The 26,866-nt window shown below is 38.1% G+C and overlaps 1 protein-coding gene across 1 annotated transcript; it reads left to right on the top strand.

The window, feature by feature from the left end:
* Positions 1-3,415: 3,415 nt before the first annotated feature.
* Positions 3,416-24,939, top strand: bhmg1 (basic helix-loop-helix and HMG-box containing 1). Its single transcript, XM_012969710.3, has 13 exons — positions 3,416-3,483; positions 4,717-4,792; positions 15,293-15,386; positions 15,871-15,978; positions 18,717-18,827; positions 18,922-18,964; positions 19,837-19,934; positions 20,273-20,380; positions 21,239-21,288; positions 21,385-21,555; positions 23,719-23,906; positions 24,027-24,116; positions 24,286-24,939. The coding sequence occupies exons 1-13, from the start codon at positions 3,452-3,454 to the stop codon at positions 24,407-24,409; spliced, it is 1,293 nt and encodes a 430-aa protein (XP_012825164.1). The 5' UTR covers positions 3,416-3,451; the 3' UTR covers positions 24,410-24,939.
* The last annotated feature ends 1,927 nt before the right edge of the window (positions 24,940-26,866 follow it).

Below are 26,866 nucleotides of genomic sequence, written 5' to 3'. Positions count from 1 at the left end.
AGAAAAAAGGAGTGGTTTTTCAGTCAATATCTGTAGACGTCAAGTAAACACAGATGAATAATTGGCGTCATCTCTGGATATCCGCAGATTACCACAAAACAGTTGCCTCGTTTCCATGCCATCATAGCACATATCCATTTCAGCTGGGTTTTTTCCCAGCATCTCCTATCAAAATATTTGTTCCAGCCTACCTAATATTTAATTGTATGTCAAATGTATGAACACCTCTCTAGCCACCTGTCTCTCAGTAATTTATATGCTTTCTTATTACAGAATCAAGCAAGGATAGCTCCATTGGTGTTGATAGAAGATTTATTCTGCCCTGACCTTTTTCTAACATAGATTGTTTAGGGATTTAAGATAAACAAATGGGCTTATATTGATACTACAATCCATGCAATAATACAAAATAATCATTTAAACAAATGTTATTCTAATACACTATTGAGCTCAATATTCAGTGAATTATATACTAAAATAATACATATAAACCATGAACAACCTCCATAATATATCATTAATGCTTAGGAATGTAATTAGTCATAAACTGCGATAAGTGATAATAAAATGAATGTACTGTTTAATATAAGGATAAATCACACTAGAGCTTTATGACCAGCAGCTTTGTTCTTGTGTGTATAATTAGATTACCAGTGCACAGATAATCCCCCTGCATAAAATGTCCTGCTTGCAAAACAGTGGTCAAGGAAGGGGGTTGTATTCTGGTAATCTAACTACCTACCTCACAAGGACCAAGCTTGGAGTAACTTTAGTTTCCCCATTTCCTATGTTTAGCTCAAGAAACAACAAAAAAAACACAGTTTTTTTGTGATTAAAACAATAGACAAAAGGTATGTACAGCAGAAGCCCTATTTATTGAACTGTTACAATGGGGGTATCCTACCGGCAACTCGTGGGTACCTGACCCACTGCAAAACTTTACCCTGGAGAATACAACGAATATTCTAGAATCTAGATGAAGCCTTAAAGAGATACTGACACCAGAAATAAAACTTTTTTTTACATCTTCATTGTCTTTGCATGTTATTTATAATTTTGCCATAAAAGTATTTGACTGATGCTTTTACATTACCCATCTGATCCCCCATGTTCTACTATGAGGGTGATGCCATATTTGTATTGCAGTAGTCTGTTAAAATTAGAAACTATAACTGACAGGCTAAAAAGGCACAGTCAGGTTGGCAAAACATTCAGGTTTAGGAACTTCAAGTAACAATTACGTTCAACTTTTTTATAGGTAACTTTTAATGCACATTCAGAATTTGAAGAGTAGTTTTTTAGTGTCAGTATCACTTTAACAGTACATTATAATGTTTATTATCCACAAGCCCTGTAGATTGCCAGATCCTGCTTGAAATTAATTGGCCTGCATCATTTTGCGGAATTGGCTATCATTGCTTACAATGCCCAAACTCAAGTCATTAGTGAACAAATTAAATCATTAGTAAACAAATTAAAGTGAGCCCAATACAAAATGTATGCATCACCCCACTAAGACCCTGACTCCAAGCAGAGATTGTACCACTGAAAACCACCCTCTGTACACAATCATTTAGTCAGTTTTCTATACATATATAAGTAATGTTATCAAGACCCATATGCTTTATCTTAGGGCTCTGGCACACGGGGAGATTAGTCGCCCGCGGCAAAACTCCCTGTTCGCGGGCGACTAATCTCCCCGAGTTGCCTTCCCCTGCCATCCCATCGGCGAACATGTAAGTCGCCGGCGGGATGGCAGACGCGGCGGCGCGATTTCAGGAAATCGCCGAAAAAGACTCGCGAGTTTTTGCGTGAAATCGCGCAGCCGCGTCTGCCATCCCGCCAGCGACTTATATGTTCGCCGGTGGGATGGCAGGGGAAGGCAACTCGGGGAGATTAGTCGCCCGCGAACAGGGAGTTTTGCCGCGGGTGACTAATCTCCCCGTGTGCCAGAGCCCTTAGAAAGCAAAGGTTTCTGCAGAACCGCCCAAATGCCTACTTACTTCATCATAAAAAGGATTAAATGTTTGAAAGTGAGTCTGTATGTTGCAAACTCACAAATCATTATTGTAAATAGTGTAACTATATAGGAAACAGATCCTACAACTGCTGGGGGCCCAGGGACTTTAGGAGGCCCAGTGGAACTGATAAGCAGCTGTAATATATGTTCATGGAAAATGCCTTGTTCCCAAAGTTTAGGAGTTATGTGGGCAGTGCAGTAACTATAGAGGAAGCAGACCCAGTCGCGGGGAAAACATGCATACGCATGTAAATGTATGTGCATGGGGGGGGTTAGGGTTTGGTACACACCGGGCCCCTCCAAAGACACGTAGCAGGGGGGCCCAGCAGTGTGTCATTATGCCACTAACTGTGGGCTCAATAAGTAATTTCACTGCTAAAAAGTTTATGTAAGCTCATATAATCAAGCATATAGGTCACAATATAACCCTATTTACAGTAAGTATTAATCTATTGATAGTTCAATTAATTCATGTGCTAACAAATCAATTTATTGTCAGTGGACTTTACCTAAGTAATTTTTAATTCAGTCGTGGTCAGTGGAATTTTCCTTAAGTTACACAAGTTTAGGTAAGTTTTTTAAACTTTTTAAAAAAGATACATTCATGTAACATTAAGAGCATTTCTATGTATGTTTCTATGTATGTTATGTACGTTTGCACAAAATTGTTCTTTTGTTGTTATTTTATGCTCTTTTATGATTCTTATACACTACTATGTTGTAGATTAGCAGATGGGGTTTGGCAAAGGAAAGGAATGACAGTAGTTTGGCAGCAATGACACATTAAAAGATGTAACTGAAAAAAAGAATGGTGTGTAAAGAAAAGAGGAGAGAATGCTGTGCAGAAGGAAGGGAACAATGAGGGGTGCAGGCATACCCATAACATGCTGTCCTCAATACCCAGACATGGAAATTACAAGGAGGTAAAATATTGGCCATGTGGCAAGCCCAGTACTCTTACAGCTACCATCTGCCATATAAAAAAAAAAGATAGATATATTTATTTATTTATTAACCAAGTAATTAGTTAATTTTACATCTATAGTGTGTAATTCCAGACTATTCATCAATTTTCAGACGGCAACCGTTTATACCTCAAACTAAAATAAATACTTTCAGTCATGACACGTTTGACATATATTTTCTTGGCAGTATATAAAATAACGCTTCTTTCCTCAACATAGAAACGGTGAAAATCTCTTTACTATTATAGCATTTACAGCAACTTGTAACTATTTTTACTTAGGGTACACGTGTTTTATGTTTAAAAACGATGTCAATGGAACAAAATGTCCATCGGCACCGAATCAGCAGGATCTGCTGTCCTGCAAGGGGGAGCGGGAGCTTCAGTCCCCAAGTGAATAGCGCTGTCATTTTGGCGGGCACGACTTCCCGCCCTTATTAGCTGAGCGCTGCTTCACACAGGCAGCCATGGGGCCGAGGGAAGAGCCGAGGCGTTCTAGGTGGGCGCATGTAATGTATTTAGAGTTAAGGTGGGATACGATGTTGTATTATAAACGATCCAGGTAATATCTAAAAGCACAAATTAAAGTGGCAAGGCAAAGTTGACCTTAAAGGTGCCATAGGAAGAATGAAGGGAAAGGAATTGTGGCAGAACTATTAACTAATACCCTTATGATTTGTATGTGAGAAATATTCTTAAAAGTGTTGATAGGTAAAATACCTATTATAGTGATATTTCATGTGAAGTCTTATTTAAATATGTATACTCATTATTCAGGAGTACTAATACAACAATACTTTAATTCCAATACCTTTTAATAGCTCATGGTTTGTTAATTAGCTATGTAGTCACAAATTTTATTATACAAAAAGGGACTTTTCTTGATTTGTTCTTACTTGTGCTTGATTTTTACAGAGGAAAAGGGAATCTGTAAAGAGGCAAGAATTGCTTATTTAAAGGGAAAATAGTGTCAAAAACAAGTTTTTGACATTGTATCATAAGAATCCTAGGGGGCACCCAGCAGCTTGGCGGACCCTGTAGGAAGTGGCAGTTCATCTTTCCCTGTGAGTAGGGAAGAGCTGTACTTCACTCAGGCTCACTGCCCATTTGTAACAGACATGGAACACTGAGCATGTATAGTGAGCTCATGTAAAGGTGTCATTTTCAAAAACATTGATTTCCCAGGGTGAGCCAAAAAAGCACCCCATCATTTCTGATTTGCTTGATTGATGCAGCTGATGTCCTTGCATCAAGATTACAAACCTGAATTCTCTGTGTCAGAGCCCCTATGTCATTATTGATGAACAAGAGGTTTTAAGATGCTTTCTGGCAAAGTGAACTGGGTGCCTGTGCAAACCTGGCGTGCCATCCAGCCTGACAATGACACATTAATGGCAATGTAATTTTGCCTTTCGATTGACCCCAATGCATTTTTGAGAAATGTAATGGTTGAGATTTTTGGCAAAGTGAGCCAGTTTTCGTCATCACTATATGGGACCACCATATAGGGTTTATATTGGTTTACATGTGTAACAAAATGCTTCTGTTTTTGAAAATGTTTACAGCTTGTTGAAGATTCCATAAAATTAAGTAAAATCTACACTTACAGTACAAATTAGTTAAATTGTGAATCATAATTATTTACAAGACAAATCTTGTACTAACTTGCTGTCAGCTTTGAGAAACTTATTGGGGAACATATAATATTTGTGTATTTGGTTAACTGTTACAGGGAGAAGGGGTCCCTGGATTTGGAGGTGTTGGTCAGAGCTCTACCAGGTGGACAAATGCCAAATAAGGGTGGCCAGGTATGTATTAAAATAATCAGCAATTACAGAATAAACAAAAGCATTTATTTCAAAAGTGATATTATAATGACATAAAATGTTATTTTGTAGACCTATTTACTGTTTACACAGACTTACTTCATTCAGTAGTATTCTGTTATATAGTATCAATTATTTTTAGTTATATTATGCATTAAAGCTATTAACAATCAGAAACATAAATACCCATGTATAGTAAAATAATCCAATAACACAAGAGCAACTGAATTTAATTGAATCATTATTAATTAAAATTATTTGAAGTATAAAAGAGCTATCATGGAGAGTTGAAATACTGACTAACCAGCTCAGGTTATCAGGGGTGTTACAAAAAATTGATGTAGGAGCATTTTAGCTATGTGCCCTTATGAAAGCCACTATCAGTGGGGTATAGGATACTCCATAGTTATATAGTTACATTTGGTTGAATAAAAACCAGAGTCCATCAGGTTCAACCCTTTCGAGTATACCCAGCACACACAAACCTATACTGACCTATCTATATACTCACATACATAAACCATATATACAGTGGCTTGCAAAAGTATTCGGTCCCTTTGAACTTTTCCACATTTTGTCACATTACAGCCACAAACATGAATTAATTTTATTGGAATTCCACGTGAAAGACCAATACAAAGTGGTGTACACGTGAGAAGTGGAACGAAAATCATACATGATTCCAAACATTTTTTACAAATAAATAACTGCAAAGTGGGGTGTGCGTTATTATTCAGCCCCCTTTGGTCTGAGTGCAGTCAGTTGCCCATAGACATTGCCTGATGAGTGCTAATGACTAAATAGAGTGCACCTGTGTGTAATCTAATGTCAGTACAAATACAGCTGCTCTGTGATGGCCTCAGAGGTTGTCTAAGAGAATATTGGGAGCGACAACACCTGAAGTCCAAAGAACACACCAGACAGGTCAGGGATAAAGTTATTGAGAAATTTAAAGCAGGCTTAGGCTACAAAAAGATTTCCAAAGCCTTGAACATCCCACGGAGCACTGTTCAAGCGATCATTCAGAAATGGAAGGAGTATGGCACAACTGTAAACCTACCAAGACAAGGCCGTCCACCTAAACTCACAGGCCGAACAAGGAGAGCACTGATCAGAAATGCAGCCAAGAGGCCCATGGTGACTCTGGATGAGCTGCAGAGATCTACAGCTCAGGTGGGGGAATCTGTCCATAGGAAAACTATTAGTCGTGCACTGCACAAAGTTGGCCTTTATGGAAGAGTGGCAAGAAGAAAGCCATTGTTAACAGAAAACCATAAGAAGTCCCATTTGACAGTCTAACCTCATAGTTTAAATCTCCCATCCCCTTTACCAGTTTAGTTGCATGTCTCTGCACTCTCTCCAGCTCATTCTTAAGGATTGGAAGCCAAAACTGCACTGCATATTCAAGATGAGGCCTTACCGAGACCCATAAAGAGGCAAAATGATGTTTTCATCCCTTAAGTCAATGTCTATTTTTATACAAGACAGTACTTTATTTGCTTTAGTAGCCAAAGAATGACACTGCCTGGAATGAGACAACTTGTTATCTACAAAAAAAACCCAGTCAGAGGGCCCATTGCAGAGATGGGCTCAAGAGACAAAAAGGTGTCATACTCTGATCACAAAGAGGGCAAGGCTTGTGGGGGGTTGGGGTGGATCATGGGAGGGATTGTGTCACAATGGGTGTTGGCATAATGGATTGGTTGAATCATGCATGCAAAAGGGCCTTTATTTTTCACTGGGGTGTCAATGAGTTTATGAAACTGTTAAAGGGGACCTGTCACCCTAAAAAATAATTTCAGATTCCTTTCTATTGTGTTTTTCAAGCAAATTAAACTTCACCTACACTATATAAATAATTTAAATCATGTTTCCTTCAGTGCCATTTTGTGGGCACTGTTAACGCAAGCTTTGTATCACCCTAAAATCTTGTTTATGTGCTAGAAGGGAGGAACAGATGGCCACAGGGTCAGGCTGGGGGGTGCAGGGCCCACCGGGGATGGTGCCTCAGGGGCCCCTGCACCACACAAAGGGGCCCCAACCACCTATCTGACCCTTACCTTCAGCGCGTTGGGGGAGGGAGACTGGAGGCTCGAGGGAGATTAACTGGGGCTAGAATGGAAGCTGTCAAGGACAAGGTCGATGAGTTGTTAGCCCAATCCTCTCTGCACACTGATATCGGACCTTCAGCGACAACTGAAAGATCTGAAATACCAAATGGAGGATGTGGAAAACAGGTATCACAGAAATAATATCTGCATCTGTGGCCTCCCAGATACATTTACTAACCTCCAAGATGAAATCCTGTTCCTCCAGGCAGAGCTAGTCCCAGATCTCCCGAATGCTTACTGTTGAACAGAGTCCATAGGGCGTTGGGAAGGGGGCCCTCCCAAATATATTAAAAAAAAAAGCTGATCCTATGACTGAGTTATTTTTGTTTTTCCTTTTTTATGCTATTTTATGGCTATTGTTTTTATCCAAATTAAGGCTGACTACTTTTATGCTACTACCTACTCCCCCCCCCCCCCCCCACAGCTTTCCCCTGCTAAGTGAGGTTAAATGTTAATTTTCCCTTTAAACACAATTTTAGCAGCTGTATATGGCCCAAATGACCATCAAAAAAATTCTACCAAAGTTTCTTTGCATTTCTAAAGAAACACCAAAGAGGCCAAGTTAAGAATAGATCTTCAATAAGGTGGTTAATTCGATCATAGACCGACAAGGCCCATTATCATCTAGCCCACAGCATCATGCACACTAGTTCTCACGATTACTGCAAGATTTTTTCTTAATCGATGCTTGGAGGGGGGAATACCATCCATTTAAGAGAGGTTACATTGGCTCGTACTCTAGATTAGATAGGCTTTTGCTTGATAAGACCCTTTCCTTAACATTGGAGAGCGCGTCTATCCATATATGCCCTTGGTCAGACCACTCCATAGTAAAAATTCAGTTATGAAATAATGCTCCCAGACCCTCTGAATTTTTATGTAAACTAGACCGTACATTATTGGCTAATCCAATAACTCAATATTATGGGCAGCCCATAAAACATATATAAGGGGGCTTGTAATTCATTCTTCAGCAAGACTCAGCAAAAAGAATAAGGAAAAAATAACAACTATTATGGAGAAAATAACCCAATTAAAAATTATTAATACAGCACGATCTACAGCCAATCTGGCATACTATAGATAAACTTAACTTAATGTTTACAGAGCAAGAAATCAGAACTACAATGGAAAAAACAAAAATAATTTCAAAAGGCTAAGGCAGATTTTTTATTGGCACGTAGATTAAAGATCAAATTTTATCAAACTCCCTTTACCCAGATTAGGACCAAAAAAGGTGTTCTGACAGCTAATCCCAATAAGATAATTTCTAACTTTGCACATTTTTACCAAACCTTGAATAAACAGAAGGTAAAACCCCAATGAGAAATGATCTCTAAACCTATTGAACCTGAGGAGATTGTATATGCTATAAAGCAACTTAAGCTAACTAAATCACCAGGCCCAGACAACTTCACTGGAAAGCATTATAAGCAATTTGCCCCATTACGCTCTCCTGTCCTTTTATCTTTTTTTAATGGCATAATGCAAGGCAGAGACACCTTTGACTGGTATGCACAGTTAGCTTATATAACAGTTATCCCCAAGCCTGATAAGGATAAGGCTCAATGCAAGAATTTTCACCCAGTCTTGGTTCTTAGTATAGATTTAAAGTTACTATCGAAAATGTTCTGCTACCGAATTAATAACTTTATAAGCAAGTAAATTCATAAAGATCAGGCAGGGTTTATTCTAAACAGGCCTGTATTTGATAATATAAACCACATGATAAATCTCATATATTTTTCCAAAAAGAATGGTGTTCCCTTTATGCTACTGTTATTAGACCTAGAAAAGGCATTTGACTCAGTTGGTAATATTTATTACAGATTATCTCAAGGTATCGTTTCCACACAGTTTTTATAAATGTTCTCAAAGCATTATACCAGCTTCCAACTGCCTGGGTTAGTCATTTAGGATTTCCTTCAAAGACCTACCAGGGCACTAGACTAGGGTGTCCTCTTTCCCCACTTCTTTTTGCCTTAATTATAGGACCCCTATAGGACGAATAAGACATAGTAATAATATACACGGACTACAAGTTGGAGAAGTTCACCACAAATGTGCCTTATATGCTGATGATCTTATGCTTTTAATAACTAAGCCTATACCAACCTAGCTAAGGCAGATTATTTAAAAAACTATCCCTTGCTTCGATTATGGGTGACCTTACGTTTATCTTGGCTTGGTAGAGTCCACGCTATTAAAATGTAATTACTGCCCCATTTATTAAATTTATTCCATACACTTCCTGTTTTACCTCCTACAGGTTCTATAATCATTTATTACATATTTGTTGGAAAGCTGCAAAGAAATTTTCTTTGACTTCGCTACATAAACCAGCTTTATCTATATTGGCCAATTCTAATTTTCCTCCAGGAATGGAAATAGGAGTTTTTGAATTGTGGCAAAGCAACAATCTCCATACATTATATTCACTGACAAGGAGGAATAACACATTTATCTCCTTTCAGACTTTAACAGAGACTTATGTACCAAATAGAGAATTTTTTTGATATGCCCAGATACTTACTGTATATACTAGTATAAGCCTAGTTTTCAGCCCCCAAAATGTGCTGAAAAAAGTCACCCTCCCCTCGAGTCAGGTGCCATGGGTCCCTCCAGACTAGCACCCTCTCTCCTTTGTGAGACCCTCCAGTGCCCTGGCCTAGGCTCCCACTAGCAATACTTATTTCCCCTTACATCCCTCTGGGTCTTCTGCCAGTTTGCCAATGTGCAATGAGCGTGGGGTAGTACTCATATTGTTTTTGTTGACCCTCTTCTCCACTTACAGAGCTAGTGTACTGTTTTTCTTTGAAATAAATATTGAATAACATATACCCCACTGATGCCTCAATTAATGTAATTTTATTGGTATTTATTTTGATGTTAAAACTTAGCAGTAGCTGCTGCATTTCCCACCCTAGGCTTATACTCGAGTCAATAAGTTTTTCCAGTTTTCTTAGGTAAAATTATGTACCTCGGCTTATAATCGGATCGGCTTATACTCGAGTATATACGGTAATTATTTTGTATCTGTATCAGGAAACAAAACAAAAGAATTTACCCCACCAACAATTTTTGAGTCTTTATACTTATATTTCCTACCCCGCAAAGGAGCTATTTCCAGAATATACAATCTGTGTATACATCAAACTCAGCCTAAGAGATACATTTTGTTACACATTGAGAGAGAGATTTACGTGTCTGTTTAGATGATGATACCTGGTTAGATATATTTAAAGATGTTGTTAAATGCTCCCCAAGCATACTGATACAAGAAACATCCCAGAAGGTTATGAATAGATGGTACTTAGTAACATAAAAAGTATCTTCTTCCTCTTTATGTTTTCGAGGTTGTGGACAGGCTGGGTCCTATTTACATATATGGTGGCATTGCCTGAAAGCTATTAGATCTGGACTAGGATTTATAGAATGATTACTAGTGTTACAGGTTTTATACTGCAAAAATCTCTGTTGAAGCATTGTTACATAAGTGGACTGTAGGTGGGAATAAGTATACACACTTCAAATCAGGCCTATTTTCTCAGCCATAAAGCAGATAATTGCAAAGGGATAGAAAACACCATAATTAGACATTCAAGTTAAAATCAGGTTAGACAAGTATTTGGTAATGGAGGAAAAATATGGGATCCTTGGATCCAATATAGAGGATTCAATAGATTCATACAACATTTCTTTTTGATCCATGGAGGTCAGTTATGGTTATTGTTTTAATTGAGTTTTTCTTTTTTTTTCTGTATTATCTGTATTATGCTGGATGTTAATGCATAATAATTAAACTAAGGTTAACTCTTCATGTCAGATGCTTTGTTCATTGTTGAATGTGGATGCATAATCCTTTAATGTACAACAAATCCCTCATTATTTACTAAGCAGTCTCCCCAATCTACAACTGCACTGTAATTTACATATACAAATTAGAATTTGTTTAGATTTGGTTTATTCTACCAAGTTATCTGTGAATGAATCAGTATTCAGTGAAATGAAACTGGCCTCTGTTGTGAGCAAGTCTAGTTTGGAAATGTCTGGTCAAAAGTATGCATTTAAATTCTTTCAATTCAATAGTTGTCAATAGTATTTTAGCCAAATATTATAAAGATAATATCTCAAATTGCATGTTTTACAGAAGGGATTAATTGATTGCAGAGGTAATGGGCTGAAAATAATTGTTGCACATACATATTCTATTTGGACTAGAATTGTAGATAAATGTTTATTTAATTTATCTTGTGTGCTAGATAATATCTCAAATTGCATGTTTTACAGAAGGACATATACAGTTTTCCAAGTGTTATATATATATAACATATATGTTATTAGTCATAATAGAGTGGTTGTTCAACTGGATCCTTGTTTGTTTGCATAAATTCTTCACATGCCCTACTCTGTTCTTCTCCCCAATAGAAAAGTTACATTTACATGGTCTCCTTGCCCCTTTTTCATATGGATAAGTTTACATCTCACTACAGCTAGGTTCTTCTAGGTGTGAAACTTTGAACACCAAGGCAACTTTTTGTTAGTCTCCAAAAGACTCCTACATAAATATTTACAGTGGCACAGAAATATTGTTTAAAACCTCAGTAAGTTAGAGGCTACACAACAAGTGTGCAAGCTAGTGAGTGATGTTGCATGTAACCAACTTTTAGGCTGATGCCACACCAGGCGTAGGGCTGATTTTTTCGGCAAGCGGAAAAACGCTTGCCGAAAATTCAGCCCTACGCCTGCTACTTGTGCCTGCACCCGAATGAATGGAATACGCTCAGGTGCAGGCACATGTAGCCGATATACGCACGAAAGCGAGAGACTTTGCATTCTCACGCGTTTTCGTGCGTATATCGGCTACATGTGCCTGCACCCGAGCGTATTCCATTCATTCGGGTGCAGGGCTGATTTTTCGGCAAGCAGCCTGGCATCAGCCTTAAAACAAAAAGGCATTTGATGGTTTGCTATGCATGCTGGGAATGATTAATAGGTGTAAGGTGGGAAATAGTGGGCTGCTGTGTTCTGAGTGCTGTCTGTCTGATAGAGATAAACTGATAGAGATAAACTGTGTGTTTCTGTGTGTTAAAGTGAGATTGGGGAGTGGGATTAATTGATTGCAGAGGTAATGGGCTGCAAATAATTGTTGCACATACATATTCTATTTGGACTAGAATTGTAGATAAATGTTTATTTCATTTATCTTGTGTGCTAGAATAGTTATTAGGGGCAGGTTTTGCTGAATTTTACCTCTAGGGAAAATTTTACTGCTAGGGCTAATTAGCATATGCTAATTAGCATTCAGAAAGGCTTAGATGGTCAGGGAGAAAAAATTTCTTCTTTTTATTTTTTTTCCCTGACCATTTAACCCTTTCCGAATACTAATTAGCATATACTAATTTATGCTAATTAGGATTTGGTTACAAAGAGGATAGATTACAAAGAGTGGTGGTAAATGGAACATTTTCTAAATGGACCAGTGTGGTTAGTGGAGTACCGCAGGGGTCAGTCCTTGGTCCTTTGCTTTTTAACTTGTTTATTAAAGGAAATGGAAAGGCAAAATTTATAAATACTACCATTACATAGTGCTAGTATTGATAAACAAAAACGCTACACTTAGGGGCCAATTATATAAAGAAAAACTTATAAAATCTTACTTTAAACTTTTTGCTCTATCTAAAGAATGGCGCGGCCATCTTTGAAGTTGTTCGCCCTCTTCCGTTCCTTCGGCGTCTGTACTGCGCATGCGCAAGCTTCCTTCCTTCCCCCAGCCTAGGCGCGCGTCCTTTTCTGCGCATGCGCTTATGGTGCGCGCTCCTAGAGGCCGGTTCAGAGGGTGAAGAGGGAGAGCGCGCCTGCCTGAGCGCGTCCACGACTTCTGCAGACTGCGCATGTGCTGCCTGGATTAGAAGTCGTGAAGTCTTCAGAAGCGCGATGCATCATGGGAGCGTTCCTGACACAACTCAGTGGTTTTTGCAGCGCTTTGGATTTAGTGCACCTAAACGATCCGGATATGGGGAGACTTAAGGGCAGCGTTGAGACCACAGATGGTAAGCCTGCTCTTAGAGATTAACTCTTGTGTAGCCTTTCCTTCTCCTTTAATGACCTGGAGGTGGGCATAGACAGTACTGTTTCTATTTTTGCTGAAGACTAAATTGTGCAAATCTATAAGTTCCATGCAGGATGCTGCCACTTTGCAGAGCGATTTGACAAAATTGGAAAACTGGGCAGCAAACTGGAAAATGAGGTTCAGTGTGGACAAGTGCAAAGTTATGCACTTTGGCAGAAGTAATATAAACACAAGCTATCTACTGAATGGTAGTTTGTTGGGAGTATCCTTTATGGAGAAGGATCTAGGGGTTTTTGTAGATAACAAGTTGTCTAATTCCAGGCAGTGTCATTCTGTGGCTACTAAAGCAAATAAAGTGCTGTCTTGTATAAAAAAGGGCATTGACATAATTTTGCCCATTTATAGGTCCCTGGTAAGGCCTCACCTTGAGTATACAGTGCAGTTTTGGGCTCCAGTCCTTAAGAAGGATATTAATGAGCTGGAGAGAGTGCAGAGACATGCAACTAAACTGGTAAAGGGGATGGAAGATTTAAGCTATGAGGATAGACTGTCGAGGTTGGGGTTGTTTTCTCTGGAAAAGAGGTGCTTGCGAGGGGACATGAATACTCTGTACAAGTACATTAGAGGGGATTATAGGCAGATAGGGGATCAACGCACTAGAGGTCACCCCTTTAGATTAGAGGAATGGAGCTTCCATATGAAGCAGCGTAGGGGGTTTTTCACGGTGAGGTTGGGGAATGCCCTTCCTAGTGATGTGGTAATGACAGATTCTGTTAATGCCTTTAAGAGGAGCCTGGATGAGTTCTTCAACAAGCATAGTATCCAAGGCTATTGTGATACTAACATCCACAATTAGTATTAATGGTTGTATATATAGTTATGTATGTGAGTGTATAGATTGGTAAGTATAGGTTGTGTGTGCTGGGTTTACTTGGAAGAGTTGAACTTGATGGACTCTTTTTTCAACCCTATGTAACTATTTAGGTCAGGGTTCCTAAAGTTTGCACTGGTTGTTTGTCATTCACTGGTTGACTGCGTATTTAGAACAGGTGGGTGGAGCCACCAACAGCCAATCCATTTCCACCTACTACATTTCATTGGTTTATATTTAAACTGATGCTATTATTTAAGTATTAATTCCAGGGTTGTTAAACTTTCCAATGTTAGTCACTGGGCATTTGCCGTTCGATGTTAGGGGGGAAAAGTGGGCGCAGTCTCCAACAGCCAATCACATTTCACCTATTTACTTTCAATGGTAAAGTGTAAAATGCATTCAGTCTCACAATTTTTATGCCTGAGTCCCCAAACTTTGCAAAATTGGTCACTAGGGGACTGCAGTTCAAAAAATAGGAAAAGTGGGTTGGGCTACTAACAGCCAATCAGATTTCATCCATTGAATTGTATTGGTTTAAATACTCACACTATTTATGCCAGGGTGCCCATTGGAGTGCCACAGGATTATATATTGGGTTCAATTTTATTTAATTTGTTCATTAAATCCATTGAGGATCAATGTCATCCTTGTTGCAGGATTGGGACACGCTAGCAATCTTGGCAGCAAAGTGGCACTGAAAGTGGCACTGAGTGATTACTGATGAATATAAGGTGATGGAATGGGTTCTAGGAGTGCATAATAAACTTCCAATTCCATTTAGCAACTGCAAGGGCCAGCACAGTTTGAGCTGTATTAAAAGGAGAATAGATTTGCAGGAGGAGAGGGTAATTCTCCCCTTTACAAAGCTCTGGGAAGGCCTGATCTTAAAAATAAAATGCAGTTATGGTTATCAGTAATCAAATGGGATGTTATTTAAATAGAGAAAGTCCAAAGAAGAGTAACAACACTGGTAAAGGAGGGTACAGATACACAATGAGCCAAGTTTGGAATGTTTCCTTGAGGAGCTTAAGAGGGTATATGATAACTACATTAAAAAAATAATGGAACCATACAATAAAACATAATGCTTTCTTTATTCACCAGTAAATGCTTCAATTAGGCACATGAAAAAAAGGTTTTGTTTCATAAGAGTTTCATCTTTAATCCAGTGGAGCTTACAATATAGGATCTTCAGATTTTAAGCTCTTTTCGGCAGGGACATCTACACCTTGAAGTTTAGAAATACCCTGTACTGTGCTACTAAGGGACAGTACTACAATGTTTAAAATTAGGGAATTACTCTGTGCACTATTTAACTATATATTTTAAACCTAGGACTCATCTTCCCAGACAAAATGTAAACAAAAGGTGTCTTTAGAGGTACAAATATTGCTTTACAGTTTATGTGTGTTTTTATCTCACAGCGCATACTCCTTCATGTTCTGTCATACATAGAATTTCTTCAGGGAAGAATTTGGGATGAACAAAAGAGACATATTTCAACAACTAGTCCACAAGGTAAAGTCAAAGTATTAAAAAATCAAGATACAGAGAGAACAGAGTGACTTCATTGGTTGTAAAAATTGGAAGAAGAAGAGTTTTTATTGCTGAAATTGCACTGTACAGAGATATGCTATTTCTGGGTTGCACTGGCAACTTGGCAATTCTATGTTTGTTATTAAGATCCTCCTTTATTAGCTTTAAACCCATTTCTAAACTATAAAAAGAAAATTAATTTGAATTGCAAACGTGCTTAGAGGAGCACTCTGTGTGTAAGTGCATATCAACTATTTGAGTTTAAATTCCTTTTAATAAACAGCTCAGTAGTTAATAAAGGAAAACTAAACCCCCCTCAACTGGTCTCCTTCCCTGCTACCTCTCTACACAGTTTATTCCTTTGAAATGTGTTTCTGGCTGTAAATCTGTCACATACATAGCTGCATCACACTTTTCTTTAATAGCTGTCTCTTTCTTTCCTTATCCTCCATGTTTTTTCTTTTAGTTTCATATCTTCCAGTAAGGTCTTTTGGAAATGCCTGCAATGTCACACCCATGCAACAAAAATCACACAGACAACCTCAAAAACCTAGGAAGTGCGGGTTTCTGAAAGGTAAGACACTTGTAATGGTGCTGGGAATTGTAAGTAAATGTATGGTAATGGAAAAAAGTTGGTGACTATAGGGCTCATTATATTCTAAATATTTGGACTGTAGTTTTATACCTAAAAAGCAACAAAGCGTGATCACTGCAAAATTTGTGCTTGATTCTCAAAACCAGGTGCAATTTGCATATGCTTCTTCAATAAGGCACAACTTGTGCGTCATTGTGGACATTTCCACTCTTTGTATGTGATTTAACTGGAACAAGCAGAAGCATCTATAAGTACAACATCCAAAGAAAATTAGAGCATCTTGCATAATTATTCACACACCCCCGTTTTACCACTTTATTTGTATTACAACCTGGATTTAACTGGAATTTTTTGATTTACACTGAAGACGCAAAATATTTTTTATTTTATAGGTGAACAGTATTTGAGATCATTTCATGCACATAGCTGTACTCCAGTTATCAAATTAATTGATTTCTGAAGGCAATTGGTTGCGCCAGAGCATATTTAGGCTTTCATAAAAAGGGGCATAGATTTTTATTGAAGCTAAAACCATTACTACAAAATTTTTACTAAGATTTTGGTCAATAGATTACAAAAGATATTTGCCCGACATCATAATACACAAATAGGACAATATTAGTGCTGCAGGTTACAGTGTGTGACACTGCAATATAAGTGCTAGTTCTCAGACCAGGAGCTGTGCAAGTGCCCCAAAAGGTAGTCTTTGAGTTTAGTTCTGAAACGAGGAAATTAGGGATGCCATTCCAAATGTAAGGAGCAGCAAGGCAGAAAGGTTTAAGGTGAGAAACGGCAGTAGTAGTAGGGGGTGCAACCAAGTGGTTGCTCTGTGAGGAGCGGGAGATTCAGCCAGGAACGTATGGAGACACAAGAAAAGAGATATAGTAAGGGGCAGAGAAATGGAGTGCTTTAAAGTTTAAAAGAAGGAGTTTGCTAGTTATTCTTTGTTTAATAGGAAGCCATGATTTTAGCAGTGGAAGGGCCTGAACTCTCCTAGATGAGAGGAGGAGAATTCTGGCAGTAGTATTTAAGACAGATTGTAGGGGGGATAGATGGGAGGCCAGTTATCAGATTACAGTAGTCTAGTGGGGATAGAATGAGAGCATGCATGAGCAGCTCTCACAGCTTAAAAAAAGGGATGGATTTTGCGTAAGAAAAAGTTAGTAAATGCCCCCTTAATTGTTTAATTTTTATTAGCAAACTTAAAGTATGGTGATCCAAATTACAGAATCCGAATTACAGAAAAATCCCTTATCCCAAAAAAATCTATGGAGATGAATATTTATGAAAGGCACTTATGCTTAAAGGGCACCTGTCACCCTAAAATTGTTTCCCCCACATCTCTGGTGGGGGTAACAATTTTTGGGGACAGGTGCCCTTTAAGGCTTAACTGGTATGTGGTTGTATTCTTACTTGGTACTCCCATTAGATAATTTTAATATGTCTCCTAATGGAGCAGGTGCTCCTTTGGTTAGTGGGTCTGGATTTACAATAATTCATCTACTGCACATATTAGCACATGGTGCAAGTGTAATAGAGTCCCAAAAATCACCAATTTTCTCTTATTTTTTCACCTAACTTTTTGAATTGAGATTGTATATAAAACATTCTATTGTGTATTTGTTTTTTTACAAAATTACAAAGTTTGCAAAATTGTTTAAGGATTTTAAAAGGAAGGATATTTGCACCAATATGGACAATACCCTTTGTGTTAAAAGAAAAGTAGATAACAGGGTTCATCTAGGACCTCTAAGGCAGTGTGCACACCACAGCATGACCATTTAGGCTAATGGCACATGGGATAAAGACAATGAATCAGAACTAGATTTTTCTGGAGGGAATATTTTGCCACAAGTGGAAATGCATACAAGGTGGCCGTAGCCAATATTAAAGCCCCTGAAAATGAGTTTTCAATTTAAAGGGACAGTTTAAATTAAAAACTGCACCCCCTAGTTCTCTATAGAAGTTGATGAAAAACATAATTACACATGGAAACCAATTCAAAGAATTCTTCTGACTGAAAACATTATTAAAGATGCAAGAGAATTGACCAATGAGAATGGTGATTCCCAGCACTATGTCAGGCCTCTTTCCTATAGAAATAATTATGTTACATTTTCCTTCATTATATGACACAGGAATCAGACATGGGGATAAAGGACAGACTTGTTCAGTGCTGGGAAACTGTGCTTAAAGGAAAAGTAACACTAAAATTTTTTAAGTAAAAAATCTATTCTACCCTGCCCCAATAATTGCCCTATCCTGCACACCGTTTATTATTTTGAATGCTTTATTAGAAAATACCTGCTAAAACTTGGCTTTCGGTCATTTGAAATAAGGTGATACGGTGATGCAGGGAAGAATCCACTATGCGACAATCGATTGATCGAAAGGAGTCAGGCTAGGCTTGATCACAGGGAATTCCTTTCACCCTTCATTTTATGTTACATTATTCTGGGATTTGTGGTTTAGCAACAGCTGAGTAAAGTTTGGTTGAGCAGCACTGTGCAGCAAGGTTTAGTGTCCCTTTAATCTCAGTTCAGGCATTGTCCCCTCTTAATCTTGATATGAAAAATGTTACATAAAATCATTACACAGCTTTGTAAATAATGGATATTTTACATGATATAAAGTAATATTAGTTTAGCAGTGTTTTACATAGCCCTATAAATATGCATTACACTCCTTGGTAGAATAATAATAAATTTGTTTTTCAGAGCATTGTGGACCTACCCTGAAGTCACATCAGCCTTTGTCTGTAAGTGCATACAAAGGCACTAAACTGTGGAGCCCAGTAAAGGACAGAGAAAAAAAAAGATTTTTTGAAGGTCTGCAGATGGTATAATTTTGTAATGAGTGAAATCTGTTTAGTGTTGTGTGATGCCCAGTATAGTGGAATCATGCTGGAAAATGTTCTTGTAGGTTTTGATGCACAGTTTGGTATGAATGTAAAGGAGAAACAAAGGTAAGAGTCTTTTAAAACTATTTCTGATAGATAATCCTACCCCTGCCAACTTTAAGGAATACTGTCATGGGAAAACATGTTTTTTTTTTTTTTTTTGGGAAATGCATCAGTTAATATATCTTTTCCAGCAGAGTCCTGCATTGAAACCTATTTTTTTTATAAATGCAAGCAAATATTTTTATATTTAATTTTGAAATTTCACATGGGGCTAGCCATGATCTTCATTTCCAAGATTGCAACAGCCATGTCACCTGTGCTCTAATAAACGTCAGTCACTCCCTTCCTTCCCACCCAGCAGAACAATGGGAAAGTACCAACATAGCAGCTCCCAGTAGATATCAGAAAAGCACTCAATAGTAAAATTTCTAAAAGTCTGGCTTGCGACCCCTCCAGTTACATGGGAGTAGTAGTAACAAAAGGTTACATGAAAGCAGTTTGAATGTGCAGTGCTGGCTCCTTCTGAAAGCTCAGACTCAAGCACAATGCACTGAGATGGCTGCCAACACCCAATATTACAACTAAAAAAATACATTTGTTGGTTCAAGAATAATATTTTAAATGTTAGAGTGAATTATTTGCTATGTTAACAGTGTAATTTAGAAATAAAAAGTACACCATAAAAATCATGACAGTATCCCTAGTATGTTTGTTATATAATATAACACACTCAATAGCAAAACTAAGGTTTGAAACTAAAATTTCTTTCTAAAAAATGCCTGAAAAGATAACCTGAGGGGCCTTACCCCTAAGTTGCTTATAGTTGTCAATCCACTCTTCTCTGTTTATCTGCCTCTTCATGTATCCTCTATCTGCTCTCTGATGTTATCCAAGAACTGTATTCCACATTATATCTGCAGTCCTTCTCCTTTCAGACAAAAACTGGTCCCATATCACTCACCCTCATCATCTGATAATGGTGATAATGGCCCATGGCTTCTGTCCATCTCCCTATCACCAAATTGTCCAGAAGGTGAGTCATATAACTGTTTTGATAGGGTATGGGACCTGTTATCTAGAATGCTCGGGACCTGGGGTTTTCTGGATAAGGGGTCTTTCAGTAATTTGGATCACCATGCCTTAAATCTTCTAAAACTCATTTAAATATTAAATAAACACAATAGGAGTGTTTAGCCTCCAATAAGGATTAATTATATCTTAGTTAGGATCAAGTGCAATGTACTGTTTTATTATTATAGAGAAAAAGTAAATCATTTCAAAAATTAGAATTATTTGATTATAATTGGAGATGACCTTTCCATAAATTAGAGTTTTCTGGATAATGGGTCCTATCATTATCTTGTTTTTCAGCTATCAACCTCCAAAAAACACCAACAATTACTGCTGTTCAACTTGGACTCAGTCCATCTCTCCTTTCACCTCCCACTGAACATTTTCAACAGAGCATTTCTTCTCCAGGTTAGTGTATGCAAAATATTTTACATAAAAGACAAGGTTTGGAATAAAGGTTCCAAATGGAGTTTAGTAACAAAATTTCTTTGTTTATTATACTGATTATATATTTTTATTAGTTAATTGAGTTGGTCTTTTTTTTAGGATAATAATTGATTAGGGCACTTATAATGATGCAAACACTGCATTTGTACTTTGCATTTAATTAAATCTGCCATATACCTTTGAGGATAGGCAGGTAAGAGGTAAAATCCCACATTTTGCACATAAACTCTATTTCTTAACAAAACTGCATACTTATATAACAGCACAGTCAAACTGCAGATCCACCTCCAAATGATTTTTAGAACTTCTGCCGAAAAATGGGCAGGCTATGTTACAGAAAAAGTGATTACAACCTTAAATCCATAGCTCTGGTTCCTTAAAAAGGGTCTAACACCTCAGATATCATACAAACCAAATTAATCCCACTTAAACATAAGACCCAAAAAAAGAAACATTATGTAACTAAATGCAGTTTACTAAAGCAGTTAACTAAATGGCTGTGTGAAAATGGGAAAGTAAAATACTATGTGTAAACCTAACTGATATGAATGTAAAATAAAATAAAATCAGGCATATTACCATCCTTTGCTTTTTTAGAAACAAAAAATGTAATAAAATGATGTCATCCTTGATAAAGTGTAACTCAACAGTGATGGTTGACAGTGCCGAAGGCCACCTCCGGTGTTGAGTGTAATTGTAACCAGGGTCAAAATTAACTAATTTTAACTACCCCTTGCTTGTTCATGTTCTAAAAATGACATCCTTTCATCCTTTTCACTTTTATAATTAGTGGTATTGTCTGTTTTGTTTTCATATCAGTGCTATTTGAAGATGTATTTCTTAGCTCCAGCTTTTCCCCTGATAGTCAGGTAAGAGCTAATGTCTTTTTCTGACTCATGTGATCCAGCTACTTTTGCCATACTATTTACTGGACCAAACTTCATGTTAACTCTTTTTTTTTTTAGAAGTCATTGCATCTTTCAACCTTTAGTGTTGATCACAGCTACCAATCTCAGAGTGAAATTAGCACAGATACTGATTACTGGAGGCACTTTAATCAACCTGAGCATGACAACATTACAGAGTTGCACAGGCATCAGGGAGGCAGAAGAAAAGGAAGAGCCAGACGAATGCTGGTAAAGATTTGGTTATTTTTTCTATGTACAAAAACATTTAGGAGATTAAGGGGGGCAGTATTTGTTGATGGAAGCTGAAAATTACAGACTTTGTTGAAGTTGAGGAAAGTGGTTGCCTAAAACCCCAGACAATAGGGCACATTTATTGAGCTCAAGCGCACCTGTCATGCAACTTTTGAAGCTGTCATTGTATGAACCCATGCCATTCATTAAAAGTGCATGTTTCTAAAGCAGTACTTGCATGTTTTGGCATGAACCATTAATTCACCCCACAAGTCTGTTCCAGTGATTCGTCTATTGATGCACAATAATCTTGGAGCTACCCATGACCCATGTGGCTTCCCCTAAAGTCACTGACTAACTAAGAGGTTAGAGAGCTGAAGCAGGAAGTTGAGTTTTGGCTATTATGTTAGACATCTGCGAACTCCAGCCCATATAGATTATATTTTTGCCTAACTAAATATTTTACAAATATTTTTATTTTGCACAGTCTGTCCATTTTACCCAGTTTCATTTTTGCACTAAACTGTTACTTTAAGAGCAAAAAGACAGCTTTTGCACACTGCCTGGGGGCCAAAGAGGTGAAAACTTCTAATTAGACTTTTTAGACTTCTAATAGAAGGCTTTTGGTTTAATTGAGAGTCAGCAACTGGAAGGTTAGTTGAATATAGGAATTGCATAGACAAGTTTGATGAACTCAAAAAGAGCCCCTAAACCTATTAGCATTCTAAAACTGGCTAAAAGGGCTAATATCTCAGAAACCACTAAAAAAATAAATTAAATTGCTGAAGGGCTCAGAAACAACTTTGAGTAAGTTGACACCAATTAATTTGTTTGTCTTTATTTCCCCCTTTAAGATGTATTACTAGTGCATGGTGCACTTTAATGTGCATAAAGGGGCTCATTTATCAATGTACGAATTTAGATTGTTTAAAATACGATTTGCGAAAATTTGTATAGTTAACGATAATTTCTGATATACGTAAATGTTATGAAAGTTACGTTCCGAAAATATTGTGGTACGATCCGAACATTACAATATTTTCATATCCAAACGATTGTAAAGGGCGCGAAAAACTTTCTCACTTTGGACCTTCAGAGCATGTTTTTGGAAGCCTTCCACTCAATGGCATTCTGCAGCTCCAACCTGGCCAAAGGAAAGTCACCATACTGAAACTTGAATTAATTACAAAACTTTCTTACTTGTTGCAACAAATACGATTTATTAACGAAAATATCGTAGAAAATACACAAAAGTTTTAAACTTTATAAAAAATACGAATTTTTAGTAATCGGACCTGTCATACTTTAATGAATGTGCCCCAAAGGTATAATATTATTTATTTAATATCTACCAGACTCCTGTTTTCTTTGGGCTTGACAGTGCATTGTGAGTATAGTCTTTCAAGCTATAAGATGCATATGCATATCATCATGGCTACAGTTCACAGCCAATAGCAGAGCTGGGATATAAAAACAAAAAGCAGGTTTTGACTCAGGTCACCCAGTAACACCAAGACTAAAGGGTTAGCCTCCCTGTTGTTAACCTTAATTATGAAGTCTTAAAGGAGAAGGAAAGGCAAAGTCACTTGGGGATGCCAAAATGTTAGGCACCCCCAAGTGACTTAAATCGCCTACCTTTTACCCTGGACTGGTGCCCCTGTTCGGAGAGAACAGCACCAGCCTGGGGTAGCTGCAGCGCTTCCTCCTTCCTGTTGCTCGCGCGCGCATGCGCAGTCGAGTGAGAAAGCCGAACTTTAACAGAGAAGTGGGGCCCCGGCAAAACAAAGCAGGAAGGAGGAAGTGCTCGCTCGTATCTACCCCGGGCTGGTGCTGTTTTCTCCTAACAGGGGCACCAGCCCGGGGTATAAGGTAAGCGATTAAAGTCACTTGGGGGTGCCTAACATTTTGGCACCCCCAAGTGACTTAGCCTTTCCTTGTCCTTTAATACCAAGATATAATTAGCTGTGATTCATTTTCATGGAAATAGGATAGAAAAGGAGAAAACTTTTTTCATTTTTTAAAATGATTAAAAAGGGAGACAAATAATGAGATTTATTTTACCTTGGTAATGGGATATGTATTGTCTAATAAGCTGCTTTTAATTAATATGTTAGTGGATTGATTTAGATGTAAATAAAAATATATGTTTTTTTTACTCAGGTATACACCTCTTTGTCCAATGAAGATTCAAATCTCAATTCATCTTTTTCCCCTCATGCAAAGCGCAGACGAAGAGGAAGGAAAGGGAAATCGGGACGTAAATGTGCCCCTCAATCACAACGCTTCAGAAAGAAATGTGTGAATGGGTTTATTATGTTCTGCAGAGTAAACAGGCGTCCTTATCTAAGGTAACAAGAAGGAGAGACAGGCCAAAGGAGAAAAGTTAGATGGAGAATGAGTGATGAGAGAATGGAATGGATGAAAAAGTTGGCAGGGAGTGGGTTTGTGACCTTATTCTCTCTGCTCAGTGCTCACCCCGGCACAGCATCTACAACAGCTACAAAGGAGCTGGCAGAACTATGGAGGGAAATGTCAGCGCAGGAGAGACATCCTTACTGGTGAGGGATAGAGCAAGAAATTAGGGTATGGGAGCAACAAATTTGGAAAGGATAAGTATAATATACTGGTCATATATATAAGGATATGGACTTGGAAGGAAATTCACACTAGTATTTTGCATTGGTATACATTAATTTATATGTCTTCTTTTCTCTCTCCTATTTACAGTGTTAAAGCAATTCAGTACAGTATCTTGCATGGCAGAATGGTTAAACAGTGCTCTCCTGGACTGTCACAGGATAATCTCTCATCACCGGAACCTCTTTCTGTGCTGCTGGCAAAAAGAAATTAGTACCCTTTTACACAGAAATTACACAGATTTTTTAATGACTTTGGTTGTCTTAGTTTTCTTCCCTATAAATATTAACTGAAAAGTTAAAACACATTGGAACTATTACTACCATATTTTCATGAAATGATAATGGAGGTTTCACCTCTGTATTATAAACTAGCAGATGCAACAGTGTATATTTAGTTTCTTTGAGTTTTACAGAAGTGAATTGCTGCAGTGCAGAAATGAATTTGGCCAAAACAAGTGCACCCTTGTCTTGTCTTCTGCTGCTTTGCTGCCGCTGTTCTTTCCTTCTGTTTTATTTTGGATATTGGTGTCCATTTTAATTGTTTTTAATGGTTTGTCCCTTTTTGTATTTTAGCTTTTTAATTTGTAGTATATTAAAGTTTACAATTACTTTATCTACTAATAGTAGATATCACTGGGGAATTTTAAATCATTGCTCATCCATTTAAGTTCAATTCAGCATATACTTTAGTGTGAAGAATCCTTTGTTGTTTGTATAATTATAAAACAATATTACATCTGGAGTGCTGCACATTATTATTATTGATTTGCTACTGATCCCTGAGCAGAAATGGTTTCATGTATACAAGTCACCTAATCTATTTGGTTGTTCATAGTTTCTGCTAGTAAATTCCTCCTTTTAAAAGAGAATGGTAGGATAAAGGGGTTATTCAGCTTCAGGTTAACTTTTAGAAAATAAAGTTTTCAGTTGATCATAATTTTTTATTTGTTGGGGGTCACTGACCCTTTTAGCCAAAAAACTTCCTCTGTGAAACTACAATTTTATTGTAATTGTTACTTTTTATTACTTTCTATTATACTTCTATTTAGGCCCTCCCCTATTTATATTCCTGTCTCTTACAAACCGCTGCCTGGTTGCTAAGGTAAATTGGACCCTAGCAACCAGTTTGCTGCTGAAATTTCAAACTGGAGAGCTGCTAAACAAAAGCTAAATAACTCAAAACCCACAAACAATAAAAAATGAAAACCAACTGCAAATTGTCTCAGAATAGTACTCTCTACATCAGTGATCCCAACCAGTGGCTCATGAGCAACATGTTGCTCACCACCCCATTGGATGTTTCTTCCAGTGGCCTCAAAGCAGGTGCTTATTTGCGAATTCCTGGCTTCAAGGGAAGTTTTAGTTGCATCAAAACCATCTGTACTGCCAAAAAGGTTGGGGATCCCTGCTCTACATCATACTAAAAGTTAATTTAAAGTTGAATACCCTTATAAGAAACTCTGAAGCTGCCACCTCCACGCTAGGCAATAACTGCAAAGTGGGGTGTGCGTAATTATTCAGCCCCCTGAGTCAATACTTTGTAGAACCACCTTTTGCTGCAATTACAGCTGCCAGGCTTTTAGGCTATATCTCTACCAGCTTTGCACATCTAGAGACTGAAATCCTTGCCCATTCTTCTTTGCAAAACAGCTCCAGCTCAGTCAGATTAGATGGACAGCGTTTGTGAACAGCAGTTTTCAGATCTTGCCACAGATTCTCGATTGGATTTAGATCGGGACTTTGACTGGGCCATTCTAACACATGGATATGTTTTGTTTTAAACCATTCCATTGTTGCCCTGGCTTTATGTTTAGGGTCGTTGTCCTGCTGGAAGGTGAACCTCCGCCCCAGTCTCAAGTCTTTTGCAGACTCCAAGAGGTTTTCTTCCAAGATTGCCCTGTATTTGGCTCCATCCATCTTCCCATCAACTCTGACCAGCTTCCCTGTCCCTGCTGAAGAGAAGCACCCCCAGAGCATGATGCTGCCACCACCATATTTGACAGTGGGGATGGTGTGTTCAGAGTGATGTGCAGTGTTAGTTTTCCGCCACACATAGCGTTTTGCATTTTGGCCAAAAAGTTCCATTTTGGTCTCATCTGACCAGAGCACCTTCTTCCACATGTTTGCTGTGTCCCCCACATGGCCTGTGGCAAACTGCAAACGGGACTTCTTATGGTTTTCTGTTAACAATGGCTTTCTTCTTGCCACTCTTCCATAAAGGCCAACTTTGTGCAGTGCACGACTAATAGTTTTCCTATGGACAGATTCCCCCACCTGAGTTGTAGATCTCTGCAGCTCCCCCAGAGTCACCATGGGCCTCTTGGCTGCATTACTGATCAGCGCTCTCCTTGTTCGGCCTGTGAGTTTAGGTGGACGGCCTTGTCTTGGTAGGTTTACAGTTGTGCCATACTCCTTCCATTTCTGAATGGTCACTTGAACAGTGCTCCGTGGGATGTTCAAGGCTTTGGAAATCTTTTTGTAGCCTAAGCCTGCTTTAAATTTCTCAATAACTTTATCCCTGACCTGTCTGGTGTGTTCTTTGGACTTCATGGTGTTGTTGCTCCCAATATTCTCTTAGGCTGATGCTACATGCGGCGTAGGGCTGATTTTTTCGGCAAGCGGAAAAACGCTTGCCGAAAATTCAGCTCTACGCCTGCTACTTGTGCCTG

The sequence above is a fragment of the Xenopus tropicalis genome, chromosome 8, assembly GCF_000004195.4.
Source record: "Xenopus tropicalis strain Nigerian chromosome 8, UCB_Xtro_10.0, whole genome shotgun sequence".
NCBI classification, from domain to species: Eukaryota; Metazoa; Chordata; class Amphibia; order Anura; family Pipidae; genus Xenopus; species Xenopus tropicalis.
The sequence above is the reverse complement of the archived record's forward strand: the minus strand, read 5'-3'. Positions and strand labels throughout refer to the sequence as shown.